This window comes from Meles meles, chromosome 2 (genome assembly GCF_922984935.1).
Source record: "Meles meles chromosome 2, mMelMel3.1 paternal haplotype, whole genome shotgun sequence".
Classification (NCBI taxonomy): domain Eukaryota; kingdom Metazoa; phylum Chordata; class Mammalia; order Carnivora; family Mustelidae; genus Meles; species Meles meles.
The window spans coordinates 29,240,792-29,257,512 of NC_060067.1; the positions used below are offsets into that span (position 1 = coordinate 29,240,792).

The window sequence follows — 16,721 nt, forward strand, 5'->3', positions numbered from 1 at the left end:
TCTGCCAAGAAAATGCCTTGTCTTGAGTTGTAAAAACATGCTTACTTAACTGAGTACACATTTTCAAAAAATTGACACATGAATTATGTAGAAAGGGGCTTTCATCCCTCCGCCCAGGAAGTCACTCACAAAAAATTAGTGCTTACAGACATCATGAAGATCAGAGTGTGAACCCCTTATACCTGCCTTTGCTTCCTGGGAAGCTAGAGCTTCAGCACCTCGTGAGAAATAGTTATGACTGTATCTCTGAATCATGAAAAAAGAATAAGTAATTTTTAGAATTCTCTGTTGAGAAAGATTCACATCAAAATATTAAATTAAAGTCTGGCAGACTCGGACTCTTCAGAATGACTCATTAAGTCCCAGGTCTTTAGGTAGCTGAGGTGTAAATGTTGCTCCTTCCACTAAAATCGTCTAGTTAGTAGACAGAGTCAAGTAAAATCATTAGAATATTCTTCATTATTTTCTCCATTATTGAGATTAAATCTTTTCTGTATACAAAATATTTGCTCATCTATTTTTTTAAAGATTTTATCTACTTATTTGACAGAGAGAGATCACCAAGTAGATAGAGAGGCAGGCAGAGAGAGAGAGAGGGAAACAGGCTCCCTGCTGAGCAGAGAACCTGATGCGGGGCTCGATCCCAGGACCCCGAGATCATGACCTGAGGCGAAGGCAGAGACTTAACCCACTGAGCCTTCCAGGCACCCCTGCCCATGTATTATTTTTAAGGTGGGTTTAAGGGTACTAATGACATACTGTATCTGGGAATCTTCCACATATGAAAAGGTAGGCCACAAATGTTACATACCCCAAGTACTTTACAAAGTCCAAGCTGTTTGGGCTTCAGTGTTTGAAAGTTATTCAGGTCACCTGAAAATGACTTTTCTGCTTTGGTTAACTTAAAACTCAAAACTCACTTGAATCATGTGCTGAACAGCCAGTGTGACAGGGCTTTTAGCTAATTATTTAAATCTCAGTAGGAAACAAACAGCCTGGAAATGTAAAATGTAGATTGAGGCAGACAGGTGAGACAGGTTTTTTTGTTTTTTGTTTTTTGTTTTTTTTTACTTCAGATTCTTACTACTCACTGTGGTCCATGGACCAACAGCATAGGTGTCCCCAGGTAGCACAGGAGGAATGCAGACTCTCAGGCCCCAGCACAAGCTCATTAAACTAAAATGAATTTTTTTCCATTTTATTTATTTTTTTTCAGCGTAACAGTATTCATTGTTTTTGCACAACACCCAGTGCTCCATGCAAAACGTGCCCTCCCTATTACCCACCACCTGTTCCCCCAACCTCCCACCCCTGACCCTTCAAAACCCTCAGGTTGCTTTTCAGAGTCCATAGTCTCTTATGGTTCACCTCCCTTCCCATTTTTTAGAAAAAGATTTTATTTATTTATTTGACAGACAGAGATCCCAAGTAGGCAGAGAGGGAGGCAGAGAGAAGGAAGCAGTCTCCCCGCTGAGCTGAGCAGAGAGCCCAATGCAGGGCTTAGATCCCAGAACTCTGAGATCATGACTTGAGCCGAAGGCAGAGGCTTAACCCACTGAGCCACCCACGTGCTCCTAGAACGCATTTTATAACAAGATCCCCATGAGGACGTGAAGGTTTGACAAGTCGGGGCAGGGAGCATATCATACAGGTAAGGGGTGTCCACTCTGCTACTTTCTAAGGTAAGAACAGAAACCCTTGGGCTCTAGTCAGTGGGATTTTCTTTGTTGGAATTGCAGGGCTATCAATTAAAGAACTGGGAATACAATCTATTTGAAATCAATGCGATCACCTCCTGGGAGTTCTGTGACAAATCTGCTCTTTTACACAATCAGATGATTGCAGTCAGGGTGCAGGGAGATGAAGATGAATACTGAAATCACTGTATTATTTTTTTGTGGTTGAAACAAAGTATACTTGATTTTGGTTTGATAAGCCATTCCTGTGAAAGCCTTATTGCTGTGCATTCATTCAAATATAAATTTTAACTAGCTTTTTCCTTTTCTTTTCATGTTAAACATGAAAGCAAATGTTACTAAAGCAGCCAGTGTGCACACCACTCTCTCCCAAGTAGATAACTCCATTCCCCACAATATCATCATACAAATTAATGTGTCATCGATTGCATTCATATTAATGCATGGTATATGTATTGGGTTTTTAGAATAGATAAGTGTCTTGTAACAACTTAACTTATTACTACATGGCTTTCAATGTCTGGTTGAAGCACTTAATTCCAGTGAAATGCAGGGTCCATTGGTCTACTATTTATTTCAAGGCATGCACTTTCAAAGGAAAAAAAAAATAAAAGGAGCCTTTTGCCAGAGGGGATAAAGAAAAGAATAGCTTAAATTTTCTCCTTTGATCATTTCAATGATTTCTTTCTTTGAAAAATCATGCTATTTTCTGTTCTTTGCTGTACTTTTTTCTCTCAGTTCTGTTTCCATTTAGTTTCCCATTTAGAGAACTGGGTCTATTAGAAAGAGAGGAGAAAAAATTCAAAGCATTATAGCCTTAATGCAGTGCCTGTCAAGCTTGACTGCATATTGAAATCACCGGGGAGCTAAAAATGGTTGTGCAAGGGCCCAGCTTCCACAAATTTGGATGGTATTATCCAGGGTGGGGTCATGGTATCAACATTTTACAATGCTTTTCTAAGTAGTTTCCATGCCAAGTGTGGAGTCCAACATGGGGCCTGAACTCACAACCCTAAGATCAATACCTGAGCCAAGATCAAGAGTCAGATGCTTAACTGACTGAGCCACCCATACACCCCATGGTATCAATATTTTGAAAGCTCCCCTTAAAAATCTTTGATCTTAAAAGTAAGAATAAATCAAGTTATATGAAAACTAAATTATACATATTATTACAGTTCATATATGGATGTGGTTCAGGGAACAATACAAGTCAAGACCTCCCAAGAGAATATGTCCATTTCCAAGACTGCAGATGTTCACGCATCCATATGATGAGTACAGAACAGACTTTGAAACTACAGCCCCACTACAGTCAGTCAGGCCTAATGCCATATGAAAAGGATTTGGGAACTAGTATCTGTAGCCATAAAGGATTTCTGACCATTGGGTCATCTGTTGCAATTATAGAAATGACCTGGTGAAATAATAGTTGTTCTTTAAATTAGATCAATATTTAGTTTAGTTGACAAGAATGTCAGAAAATAAATGCCCATGTAGAAGATGAAACGAGACAGATTCAGTATAGAGAAGGATCAGTTAAAACCTGCTCTGTTCTCAGGTGTCTACTTTGTGTTCAGATATAACATACCTAAAAACCACCCTACTCACACACAGTGGGGAAACTCGAGAGAAGACTTTTCTTAAGACGCTATAATATAAGGGCTAAGTCTTAGACTTTCAAGTCAGATTGCTTAAGTTCAAATATCATTTGGACCATTATCATTTTGTGACTTGAGGCAAATTACCACCACGGCACTTTGATTTTTTCCTCTATAAAGTAGGATAGAACAATAGGGTTTTGGTGAATATACAGTAGGATATCTTGTTAGGTGCATGGCCCATAATGTATAATCAATAAATATTAGCTATCATTATTATTATTATATTATTATTCAGTTTGCATCTAAAGTGAACCAAAGCTCTTCTAGTTCTAGGAGATTGATGTTCCATTATAAAATGTGTCTATGGGGCGCCTGGGTGGCTCAGTGGGTTAAAGCCTCTGCCTTCGGCTCAGGTCATGATCTCAGGGTCCTGGGATCGAGCCCCCCGTCGGGCTCTCTGCTCTGCGGGGAGCCTGCTTCCTCCTCTCTCTGCCTGCCTCTCTGCCTAGTTGTGATTTCTCTCTGTCAAATAAATAAAATATTAAAAAATAAAAAAACAAAATGTATCTATAAGTATTTGGTTAATACCTAAAGCATTTAGGCAAAATGATAAGCTTTATTTTGACTTCCTCTGAGGAAGCTAGTAGTCATCCATCATAGCAGTAAGGAGAGAATAACTTTCTAGAAATCCGAATTGGTAAATCAGAGATCTTGTGATCAATCTACAGGGCCACTTACCCATATATGGATAATAAATTGCCTACAGGATTGAAGTAAACAGCCAAAAGGCTAACTTTATAGTCAAGTTGATTGTAAAGCTAATTTTCATGAAAGGACTCCATTCCTCCACTGGCTTTTATTTTATAACTTTAAAGGATCAGAGACTTTTCACAAAGAGTGCTTTTTCACAGTTTCAAAGAAGCCGCCTGGAAAAAGGAATAAATTAATTCAGAAAGTATTCCTTTCTTCACTACACCCACCCCTCTGCTCATCAAAAAAGCTACAGGCACTAAAATTCATTAACATTTCCATGAACATAAATGTGAAATATTCATTTTCATTAAGTAGCCTACTGAATATGGCAAAATCAAATTTATCTAAGGAGATATCCAATGCTGCTAATTTCCTAGACAATGGGGACATAAAGCAAGGGAAGCCATGAATCATTCATGAAGTTCAATTTACTTTTGTTATTTTTGGTGTTTAGCATCCATAAATAGACAGTGTGCAGCATGTTGTAGATGCTATTTTTAAATTATTTCAGATCAGAATTAATGATTTGGCAAGAAGCAATAAGGTAAGAATGATTCAAAGGCTTTGCTTATAATTATCCTATATTTCATATTTTTCTTGTGAGTGTATGTTCATGTATTCATAGCATTTTCCCTATATTCTAATATCCTTTATAAATCACAATCACTTTAGAACCAGTATTTTAGCAAGCACATAAAGTAATTTGTTGGTGATGTAACTAAATTAAATAAACCCTCAGAGTCTTAGATTTTAGGGCTTAAAGACATCTTTAAGGTTGTATAATTAACTGGCCTCTCAAAGAGGAATCTCTTTTTTACATTAATACTGGTAGGTGGTCATTTCCAATTAATTGAAAAGTCTCTGTGGGATGGGATGTCTTTCTTTTTTTTCTTTTTTTTTTAAAGATTTTATTTATTTATTTGACAGAGAGAGAGATCACAAGTAGGCAGAGAGGCAGGCAGAGAGAGAGGAGGAAGCAGGCTCCCTGCAGAGCACAGAGCCCGATGCGGGGCTCGATCCCAGGACCCTGAGATCATGACCTGAGCTGAAGGCAGCGGCTTAATCCACTGAGCCACCCAGGCACCCCTGGGATGTCTTTCTTTAGTAAGGACATATTTCATGAATGGTCAACTTTGTTCACTGCAAATATTTCTCTTACATTCTACATACGCCCTCCTGTAACTTCTGCCCACCTGTGTGCTTGGTTGCTACTGTATTGTCAGGATTTACTTTGCACACAGAACCACATATGGTCACCACTTAAGAAATGCTAGTTGAATTGAATTAAATGGGTTCAAATCAAGCACTCTGGTTGTGAGTTCTGTCATCTTGACTGGCGTGCCCAGATGGTTGGTCAAACATTATTCTGCATGTTCCTGTGAGGATATTTATGGATGAGAATAGCATTTTAATCAGCAAACTGAGTAAGTAGACTGTACTCCTTAATGTGACCCGGCCTCTCCCAATCAGTTGAAGGCCCTAACGAAACAAAAAGATTGACCATCTTCAGAGTAGGAAAGAGTTCCTTCTGCATCACTATCTTTGACTGGGGACAATCAGTTTTCTTCCTGTTTTCAGGCTCAAATTGAAACATGGCTCTTCTTGGATCTCAAGCCTGCTGGCCTTCCAACTAGAACCACACCATCAAACTCTTCAGTTTGCTGACTCATGCTACAGATCTTGGACTTATCCACTTTCATAACTGTGTGAGCCAACTTCTTATAATAAATTTCTCTCCTCCTCTATCTATCATCTATCTATCTATCATCATTTATGTGTCATTCGTTACGTTTCTCTAGAATATCCCAACTAATACACTGGGCAACACCAAACATAACGTTTCTCTTTTATATGATAGCATTTAAAACATTTGGAAATGGCTGTTATGCCACCCTAAAATTTTCTTTCCAGATATCTTGGTCTTGTCCTCTGAAGGAAATTATCTTAATATGGCATTAAGAACTGGACACATTTCTTTACATGTGGCTTTACCAGCAGAGACTTTTGTAGAACTGCTCCTATCACATGTCTGGATGCTATACTTATTTTGATTTTATTTCAAGGTATTAAATAAAGCTTAGCATTTCACTTCTGCAAACATCACATTTTCTCAGGGTATTTTTCCATAGCTAAGTTGGACTGCTTTATTAGGTAGACACATTTTTCTTATCACTTGCTCTATTTTGGACAAGGAAACAATTTTATTTTGGAAATAATCCAACATGACTATGGCTTGACATTATGTATACATGGTGTTACTATCAAGACATTTAAATCAATACAATGACAATATTCTGAAACTAAGAGATCGAGTAGATAGTTCACAAAATCGAATATGTTAACACAACGTCTAAGTTAAAAATTTCCCAACCATTTTTTAAAAAGAAACAAGCATAAAAATGACCAGGTATAATTAAATGCTACTTTTTTTGATAAACTGATTGTGGTTTAGGTAGGAGGGACTTGGATAGTTAATGATTCAAGTGAAGGCCCCCTCCACCCCCACCCCACCATTGATAGTAATTCATCATATTTACCAGTCTGTCAAAATCCTTCAAGTAATTAAAACATTCTTTTTCCCTAACTGGATCTTGGTTGACACACTTACAAACCTACATTTTTGAGTTAGTCTTAAGGCATGAACATAAAACTGTACAAATGAAAGAATATTTCGTTGCACATAAAAAAGAATCTCTGCCTTAAATTTTATCTGAAGTAATTAGAATCAGACTTATCTTTTAAAATGCGAAAGACTGGAAAAGTTTGGAGCCAAAAAATTTAACAAACACAACCCACAGGTACTTATTGTCAGGTATGAGACTAGGTTTTCATTATTGTGTGGTGAACAAAACTTCCCTTCATGGAGTTTATACTCCACGGAAAGGAAAAAAAAACAATAAACACAGAAACAAACACTACTAAGTGCTATTTGGGAAACTAACAGAATTTTTAAGGAGAATATGGGTTCCTACTTTAGTTTGGATTCTCAGGAAAGCCTTTATAGGAGGTATTATCATAGGTGGAAACTATAGGATAAGAGGAAATCACCATAATGGGGAAAAGCATTTCAACCAGAAGCAACAAGATGGTGAAAATAATGAGACAGAAGAAAGCTTAGTCTGCAAGAAACAAAGAATCTGTGGTGTTGGGAGTTCAGTGTACTAAGTAAGGGAAAGATGGCTATAGATGAGAGTGGAGATATCAAAGGAGGGCAGGTCACCCAGAAGCTTGAAGGTTATATTAAGAAGTATGGAGAGTTTTCTTGGTGCAATGGGAAATCTTTGCAGATTTTTAAAGCATAGAAGTAATATGATTCAATTTACATCCTCCAAAGATCACTCCGGCTGCTGGGTGAAGAATGAGTTGGAGAGAGTCAGGAGTGAAAGCAAGAAGACCAATAAAAAGATGGCCACGGGGGCGCCTGGGTGGCTCAGTGGGTTGGGCCGCTGCCTTCGGCTCTGGTCATGGTCTCGGGATCCTGGGATCAAGTCCCCTATCGGGCTCTCTGCTCGGCGGGGAACCTGCTTCCCCCTCTCTCTCTCTCTGCCTGCCTCTCTGTCTACTTGTGATCTCTCTCTGTCAAATAAATAAATAAAATCTTAAAAAAAAAAAAAAGATGGCCACGATGATCCAGTTAAGAAGTAATGGTGGTTTGGTGGCAGTAAGGCTGGAAGAATGGTGGGAGGGTTTGATACATATCTTGCAAGTAGAATGGATAGTACTTGACAATAGATTGGATGGGAGGAGTGTGAGGGAAATGTTAGACACTAATCCCAGGATGCTGGTTGGATAGTGTGATTAAGAGACTAGAAAGGAAACTCATTTGGGAGAGAAAAATTGATAGTTAAGTTTTGAGCAAATTAAATTTAAAATGTCTTTGAAATATCAAGATAGATACGCTAAAAAGAGTGCTATGTATCAGTTTGGGGTTTCGAAGATATTGGAGCTAGAGTTATAAATTTGGAGATTATTAGAATAAAGACGGTACATAAAGAGAGGCCCTTTGTGACCCTACTGAAAACACTATCAGTGGAGGTGGGAGATGGATAAGCAGGTTCCAGATTACAGTGGGTTAAGAAGAAGTTAGACAACAGACAAGACATAGACCAATCTTTAAAGCAGTTTGGAGATCAAGAAAGCAGAGGGATTAGAAAAAGCTTAAGAAGAGATGTGGGCATAGGGCAGAGGTGTTTATGATGAGAAGAGTTTTCAGGCTGTGAAGAGAGGTAGCAGACAGGGTGAGCCTAAAGGTCTAGGAGAGCAAGGGTAGTAGTGTGTTGTGAACTTGAGAAAATCAATTCCTAGAGGAGGCAGAGTTGGAATCCTGAGCACAGGGGTCAGGTCAGTCTATACAGGGAATAGAAGTACCTCTTTCTTTGAAATACAGGGGGCTAACTCAGCATAGTGAAGATACAAGGAGGTCTAGAAGATAGATGAGACCACTAGGAGATTTCAGGCCTGAAATGGCTTCTACCTTTTTGGGTTATAATGAGAGGTAACACTATCTGCTGAGACTTTCCTCATTTATTACTGCAGGGAATGGGAAAAGGTGCTTGTATCCTTCACAACTATTACCGCAAGCCCTTTGTATACCTCCAGGAAGCTTGTGGCTATCAAGCTTTCACATGATAGCTTTATTGATTTCTAATTCTAAATCCTCTTAATACTAAATTCCTTGATTGCATTTTCTTTTTGCCATTAACTCATTTTATAGCATCCCAGGACCAAGAAACCATTAATGGGCTCCAGGTTCAAGTAAATTTTCAATTTTACAAGCCTTTATGGCCTTTCCAATTTTACTTGACTAGATGACATTAAAGTAAAGCAAATCTCTTTAATTTGTCTTGAAGGACATAACCAAGAAAAATATTTCCCTATCCTTGGGATGGTAATAGAAGAGAACATAAGCCAGTAAATTTTGTAAGGTCGGAAAAGTTTCCACTCTGTTGGTCACAAAAGTGTGATTGCAGCAATTTTATGTTGGCAGACGTCTGCTTTATCATTCTTATTTCCCGACTAATACTAGAGCTTCTCATTTGTAATCACTTTAAAGCTCAGTTATAGTCTTCATAAACTGTCAGTTCAGGGAGAGCTATTCCAGCAAACAATGCAACACAGTTCTCTTCATGAAGAGTTAAAAAATAGATGACTGACAGATTCAGTTTTATTGGTGCTTAGCAACATATCAATTGTGTACACGGGCAAAACCAAACAAAGCTCATTCAAACTCTGTATTATTGCCATATGTTACTTACTTACTTGAAGTTATTATTCTTAAGCTTTAAAATCTCTTTAAAGTGGTTAATTAAAAAGGGATACATTTTAAGTAAAATATTAAGCTAAGCCATGCTGTCCTTTGAGGCCTCTGAATTTTTTTTTAGGTTAACTTCAATGGAATCAAGGACTACTTGGTTTCCTGCATCCACAGGCTACCCTCTCTCCACAACTGCAATCATCTGACCTTTGATCTAAAGGCGAAGTTCTGCTTCAGCTTCTGAGATCTAGTCTAACCTTTATCAGGGATAATTTTAGGAAATATAGACAAGCATTTGGTTGATTCAGCATCCTAAACCTTGCTGAGAGTGGTTCCAATTGGTGTTACGCTTCTAATCATTTATGTTCTGCTGCCATGCTCTCTTAGTGATTGCAAGGGTTCTGTGATGAAAAGTATATATCATCTGGGTTTGAATCCCCACTATATCAATATCCTGCCCTGTGGTCCTGAGCAAGTTATTTAATTCTCTGAGGCTCAGATACATACTCTTTCAAATGTTGTTATGAATACTTACGTTACAGAGGTGTTATACTAATATCTAGCTTTTGTCTGGCAAGTCGAAGAAAGTTCTGTTTTTTACCCCTTCTCCCAGGTTCCTGCCGTCATAGACTCTACATTGCACCAGTTCTCCAGGCCTGAGTTTTTGCTCTCTTTTAGGTAAATATCTTTAGGTACAAGATTTCTGTGAACTGCTATTGGATTACTTTGATGACGGTCACCATCTGCCTGCATTCCTACATATTAGCTGATTTTAGGGTCCTAGTTACTATGCCACACCGATCTATCTGGACAACTGATTGCATCTTAATGAATTCTCTCAATGATTATGATATATTCAGGTCATTCCCTTTTGCCTTACATCATATTTATGATAACTTTGGACTATCAGGTTGCTTGGGCTACCCCATCCTTGCCCTGCAAAAGTTATGTTTAATTTCTGCTTCATTTACAGGTATTTTTTGGTCATTATATGATATTATAAATGGACCTAAAAGTCAACTGTTTTCGAAATATGAACAAAGAAAATCCCCTGTTTAAACAAAAATATAAAACTATGATAACAGGAAAACTTGATATGCTTTATAAAATAAAATGTATATTTTGTGAGAAAATGCTTCTAATTTTAGGACTTGCAATCTACAATACAGAAACAATTCAAGTTAAAATCGATTGCTTCTTTAAAAAATTGATTACGTCTTTAAATGAATGGTGTAAACCAGAAAATCTTGGAATTTCAAGAGGTTGTCAAATCCTAATGCTGACCAGCACAGAGCAAAGGTAACAATTAGCAGATCCAAAGGAAGAGGGGTCAAGTGTAAAAGCTAACCTGTATGAATGATTAATGAATTCATCCTTCTCTTTCTATATAAGTTCTAACAGTTAAAGTTCAGCCTAATTTTATTATACATCACTAGCCATTAATAAATAGTTGGGTTCGTATTCCATTTCTGTGGTTGGAATTTGGTTGTCATCAGCATTTAAGCCAAAAGTCACCAGCAATACTTTCTTATATTAGCATCTTTCAACCGACTTACTTATACCATGTATTTTAAAATTAGAATATTAATTAAAAAATAGCTCATGAATGATCTTGTTCACTCCAGGTTTAGTGGGAGTAGATCAATGTGTATGTCTAAATATACATCTCTTTCTACATAAACATCTTTCTACATTTCTATTTATTCTATTCATATTTCTACATAAACATCTTTATTTTTTTCTAAGCCTATATATAATAAAACTAGAAAATTAATGGAATTGTCTAGTAATCAGACACTGGTGAATACATTTATTCTTTAATAATACTATAGGGTCACTTGGAATTTTCCTTTGCCATTTGCTGTTTAGATCTAGAACTATTTTGGATTACTAAATAAATATCTATTTCTCACATTACATTAAGCCATGTTATAATGCTCTGAATTACCTGCTGTCACTGTTCTGTGACCCCGAAAACCAGGAAATTGCCTAGGCCTGATAATCATAATAAATGGGCTCAACTGCTTGTATGTTGATGGCTGAGAAACAGTGAAAGTCAATAAGAATAAATATTAGTGACTAAAATATTCTAATTGTTAAGAAAGCAGTCAATGAAAAACAGCCCAAGAAGACAAACAAAAATCAGTCACTAGACTCAAAAAACATCAACTCTTTGGCCCAAAGCACAAGCCTCATGAATACCATTTATCATCCTGTTCTTCCCGTGAAGAAAGACACATGTGCCCAAGACTCTAACATAGTGTTTTTCTAAAAGATAAGAATTTACAGTGATTCAGGTGCACAGACTGTAGAACCAAAAACAATCTCACAAGGTCTTTTCATATTAAAATGTTTTTCCTCTCTTATTAATGCAGCTTGGATATTTGAAGTCCTTGGGGGAAACTCCACTCTAAGGAGAAAAGCATGAGTTCATAAATTGTCCAGCTAAAATAAGTAGACTTTCTCTAATGGTTCAAAAATACAACTGCATTGAAATGACCCTTGAGCCACCAATGTGAGAGAAGACATCATTAGACTGTGAATCTCTTGAAAAGTTGGCAGGGGAGTGTAGCTAAAAGTATCCCAGTACCAATTACTCAGTGCAAGGTTGAATTTAATTGGGTCAAGCAAGCATCCCTCTTTCTCATTCCCCTGTCCAAGGAACTCACAACTTTCAATCTCCAGAGTGCAGTTCTGTTCATCCAGAGGATATCTTCGTAGGTCCATCATACATGCAGCTGTGGTTGTGATCCTATCAGGATGAAAGAGAGAAAAGATAGCTTCATAAGGATGATGACTTTCATTTCCAGGATTCCCAGCTCCAAATCATGTTCACCAGCTGACATCAAAATCTTGTGATGAAAATTTGTGAAGGTGAGCAGATTAAGTTCAAGTCTTTTTTTTGCTGCCTACTAGGTGTGAGCTGGTTCTAGCTTATTAATCTCCATAAGCTTAGGTCCCCTCATCAATCAAAACACCTACTGCAAAGGATGGCTGTGAGAAGTAAAAGAGATAATGTGTTCAAAGCTGCTAGCCTGGTACCCCATACTTAGTCAGTGCTCCACAAATGATGGTTATGTTACAGCTGTTATTATTCCATGGTCCTTCTTATTCTTACTAGCATCTAGCAATGTCTGTGACAATATTTACAGCAAGTTCTGGCCTTATGAGTAGGAGGAAATCAACACTATGCATCAAAATCTATCTCCCTCTCCTGCTATAACCTAGTAATAAAACAACAACAAAAATGACATGAATTATAAAACCCACCTTCTATGACATTTGGGGCCTCACATTCCCCACTTTTAGAGAGATTTGTTGGATTCATCTCTGAGATCCTCATCTACCTATACTCAGCAGGTAACATATAACCAGTAAAGAAACACTATCCTAGGATTGGCGTTCATACCGTATTTACCAGCTTCTGCTCTCCACTCAGCTTATTTGTTTATGCAAATCCCAGGACCTTGACTCTAGTATCCTACTAGGGTTTCCATTATCTGTCCATTTTCTCTTGCCTGTACAAGTTTCTTAGAATGTGGAGTCTGAGAGTAACTTAAATTCCTGTGGTTAGTCCATGCTTGCAAACATTTAGTATCACTTTGGAATTGACAAAGTACTTTTCTTAAAAAAATATTACATGATCCTTCTCCAAAAGTAATGTGTAATCGTAATTTAAAGAATTTAAGAGATTCAAATTTAGTTGTGTTTCCTTTCTACCTTAATCCCCAAGAACTACAACATTGGACATTTTCCATAAATACTCTGTATGCAAAAAAAGACACATATGTCTTCTTAAGGGGAAACGTCTTAGATAGCAAGCTACCATGTTCCCTGTTCTGAACCTTGCTTGTTTTCATTAACAATGCATCTTGGATTTGGTTCTATGTCAGCAAATAATAAGCTGTCTTAAAAAAATTTACTACAGTAGGTTCAGCTGTATGGAATAATAATAATAATAATAATAATAATAATAATAATAACAACAACAACAACAACAACAACAATTTATTTTTCCAGTCACACTTCAGTGGGCATTTACGTCATTTCTTATTTTTTTACTTTTACAGATGAAGATGCTCTGAATATATTGGTATACTCTACTATCTCTGATTATATCTCTTGGCTGTTTCTAGGAAGGGAATTTTTAGAAAAAATGGTATGTACACTTAAAATTATGCTACATCACCCTTCACAGAGGTTGTGCCAATTTACACTCCCCCATCAACAGTATATTTATTCAACAAACTATTTCTCTAACCTATGTTTTTTGTGGCTGCTAAGACAAGTTATTATTTTGGTCATTTGTGCTAACCTAACTGTTACCTTCTTAAAAACATTATTAAGAAATACACTAGCTGTTTCCATTTTCTCTTTGGCTTTCCTTACCAAAAGAAAGAAAGTTTAGGGGCGCCTGGGTGGCTCAGTCCCTTGAGCAGCCGACTCTTGATTTTGGCTCATGTCATGATCTCAGGATCCTGAGATCACCCCATGTGGGGCTCCATGCTCAGTGGGAGGCCTGATGTAGTTTCTGTCTCTCCCTCTCCTTCGGCTCTTCCCCCAACTTGTACTCTCTCTCAAATAAATGAATAAATCTTTTTTTAAAAATGAAAGTTTACCAAGGTGAACATTTGCATGTTTCCTTTGAAGCCTCTCTTAGACAGGATGTTGTTCAATTTAATCAGATTTATTGGAGCATTATATAAGAGCAAAAGGAATTTCAAAATTCAATTAAAAATTTCTTCAAGGTATTTTACAAAAAATATGAAGACTAGTTGTATTCCAGAATTTAGCCCATAAAAGTATTTTACTAGATGCCTTATTCCTCCCCACTCCCATATCACATGAATTAATTTTTTCACTTAATAATATATCATGAATATCTTTTGTTGCCAGAAAATACAATTCCACAACATTATTTTTATGGCCTGCATAATATCTCAAAACACCCTCAATAAGATGACACAATGAATATTTAAAATGCTTTAAAAATCACCTATCTACTTCACTATATTCTTTGTTTAATAGCTGCTTATGAATTAAAAATTCAGGAGGATATGATCATTCCCTAGAAATTAATAGTGTGGCCAGCCCTATGATCCCATGATTTAGCCAGTAATTCTCAACCAGGGATTATTTTCCCCTACAAGGACATTTGGCAATATCTGGAGACATATATTTGACCATCAGACTAGGAGCAGAGTCTTGCTACTGGCATCCAGTGGGTAGAGGCCAGAGCTGCTGCTAAAACATACAGTGCCCAGGATAGCACCCAGCAATAATGAATTACCTATTCCAAAGTGTCAGTATTGCCAAGGTTGAGTAACCCTGCTACCATGGTGGTTTTCAAATATTTTTCCTCTTAGGACAATTTTAATAAAATGAAATCTTCCAGAGAACCTCAATATATAAAATAGAAATGAAATGAAACCTTGTTTTGTTAATATAAAATTATCTTATAAATTCAAATGTTATTTTAATGGGCACAGAAATTTGAAGGCAGGGAGTACAATGAGAATTATGGTCTTAAATCTCTCCAAGCACCAGCTATTTTTGTGTTGAGTTTTATTTGTATAGTATCAAACTATCCTCATAAAGAAGGAAACATTTGCTTCTAAAATCTTACTTGACTGGCCATGGGTTTCCTTGAATTGGGGGGGAACGCCCAGGTGATAAAGGAACCTCCTCTATACTCAATCACTCCTTTGCGAAGGTTCAGATACATCTGTAGATGGTTGGACTCTAGTAGGTGTTTAATTATGGATTAAAGGGGAGCTTTACTTGTTGCTTTATGCTCTGCATAAGTTAATCTGGTAGTAAAAGTTAATACTATGATGAGTCTTGAATGCATTAAAATGTAGCATAGGATTCATTACAGTGTGCATGCTTCTTATTATAGTTTAAAATTATAATATTTAAAAATGAAATTAAAATCAAATACTTATGGAACTATGGGAGATCTTTAGGAATACTTGAGAGCATCATTTGAGTCCTGTTGGTCAGTCTATCGCATTTAATTCACCTCATTTCCAGACATGTGTCCTCAAGTGAGTGAACCACATCATATCAGAATAAGGAAATGAATTATTCTGCATTGAAATCTTTTGTTGAACCACTGATTCACAAGTTGTGAAGCTCTGGAATTTTTACAAAGCAATTTGAAAAACCAACAAAGCATTGTATATAAATGAACAACAAATGTTTCATGGGTATGTGTACTAGAGTTGTGAGTGATTTAAAAAAAAAAACCTTTTGTAAAGCATAACTGAATTTACTGTTGCTGTTTATTATGATCAATCCATTTAGCAATCAATAGATTTAATATCTAATTGATAATCACCTTGTTGTACAGTTTTCATTACACCAGAGGCTTGCTCACAATCTGATGATCTTTCAACTAGTATCACCTGGACCAGTTTCCTTCTGCTTCAAGTTTCATTTTGAAACCAAGGAAAGTTAAGTAATCACAACTGAAAAAGGGGAAGAATCATGACAGCTCTAGGAACTTGTGCTGTGAAAAGTGTCTGACTTTCTCTTAAGAACTTGACTTTAGTGAAGTAACTTCCTTCTTGGGATCTATCTGTTCCAAATTTCAAATTCTCCAGAGGATTTCATTGGCTCAACTTGGATTAGGTGTCAACTCTTCCAAAATTGTTTAGTAAGAGCTGGAAAGAAAGTTGCACTTACACAAATTTTGTCACCAGGGACTCACAAAGAGTCTCTTACCTCAGGAAAGAAGGAATCATTTGATGCTCAGGCAGGGACCCCTACACACATAGGAATTCATAAGTTTATGTCATGGCCTGTAGCAATGCATGCAACTGAGTATTGGTCTCTGCTAATTTAAGGGTTTGGCATTTCTAGATTTTGAAATACTTATGGCTAAGTGAGTAGAGTGTCCTGAGCTCTTTGTGAGAAAAAAATTACTGAACAAGAATTCCTAGGATCACCAGTGAAAAGAGAGATGTCTCTGGGTAGCAGTTCTTCTGTCTTCTGAGTGAGAAGCAACAATGAATACCTCTAAGAATGACTACTCTGATGTTTCCATTTGTTCACTTTGCCAAATGTGGTTGCTCAGTGGTGGTTAGTCACCTCCACAATTGATTAAAACACACATTCAGTGTGGCTGAAGCAGCCTGAAATCCTAAATCTTCTGCGGAATCTAATGTGCCAAAAATCACAAAACTGAACAGGTTGAGAGCTTCAAGACCGAAGTGATTTTTGAATTTTGTTTTTAACTTTCAAACCCAAGTCATTCATTCTGAGTGTGTGAAAACATTATTATTGGTTGATAGCAAATGAAAGTACAATAGAGTAGAACCAGCTAAAGGTAAAAGCATTAACTGACTGTTTTTCTGAGCACAGACTTCCCAGAGATACAGATTCATGAAAGCTTAACATTCATCTATCTTC

General features: G+C 37.0%; 1 protein-coding gene across 1 annotated transcript in view; it reads right to left on the minus strand.

Moving 5' to 3' along the window:
- Nucleotides 1-16,721, minus strand: part of GABRB1 (gamma-aminobutyric acid type A receptor subunit beta1) — a 399,851-nt gene that overhangs the window by 111,229 nt on the left and 271,901 nt on the right. The window contains exon 5 of the mRNA XM_045997484.1: nucleotides 11,978-12,060. Within this exon, the coding sequence (XP_045853440.1) occupies nucleotides 11,978-12,060 (83 nt within the window). The remainder of the gene's footprint in view (nucleotides 1-11,977; nucleotides 12,061-16,721) is intronic.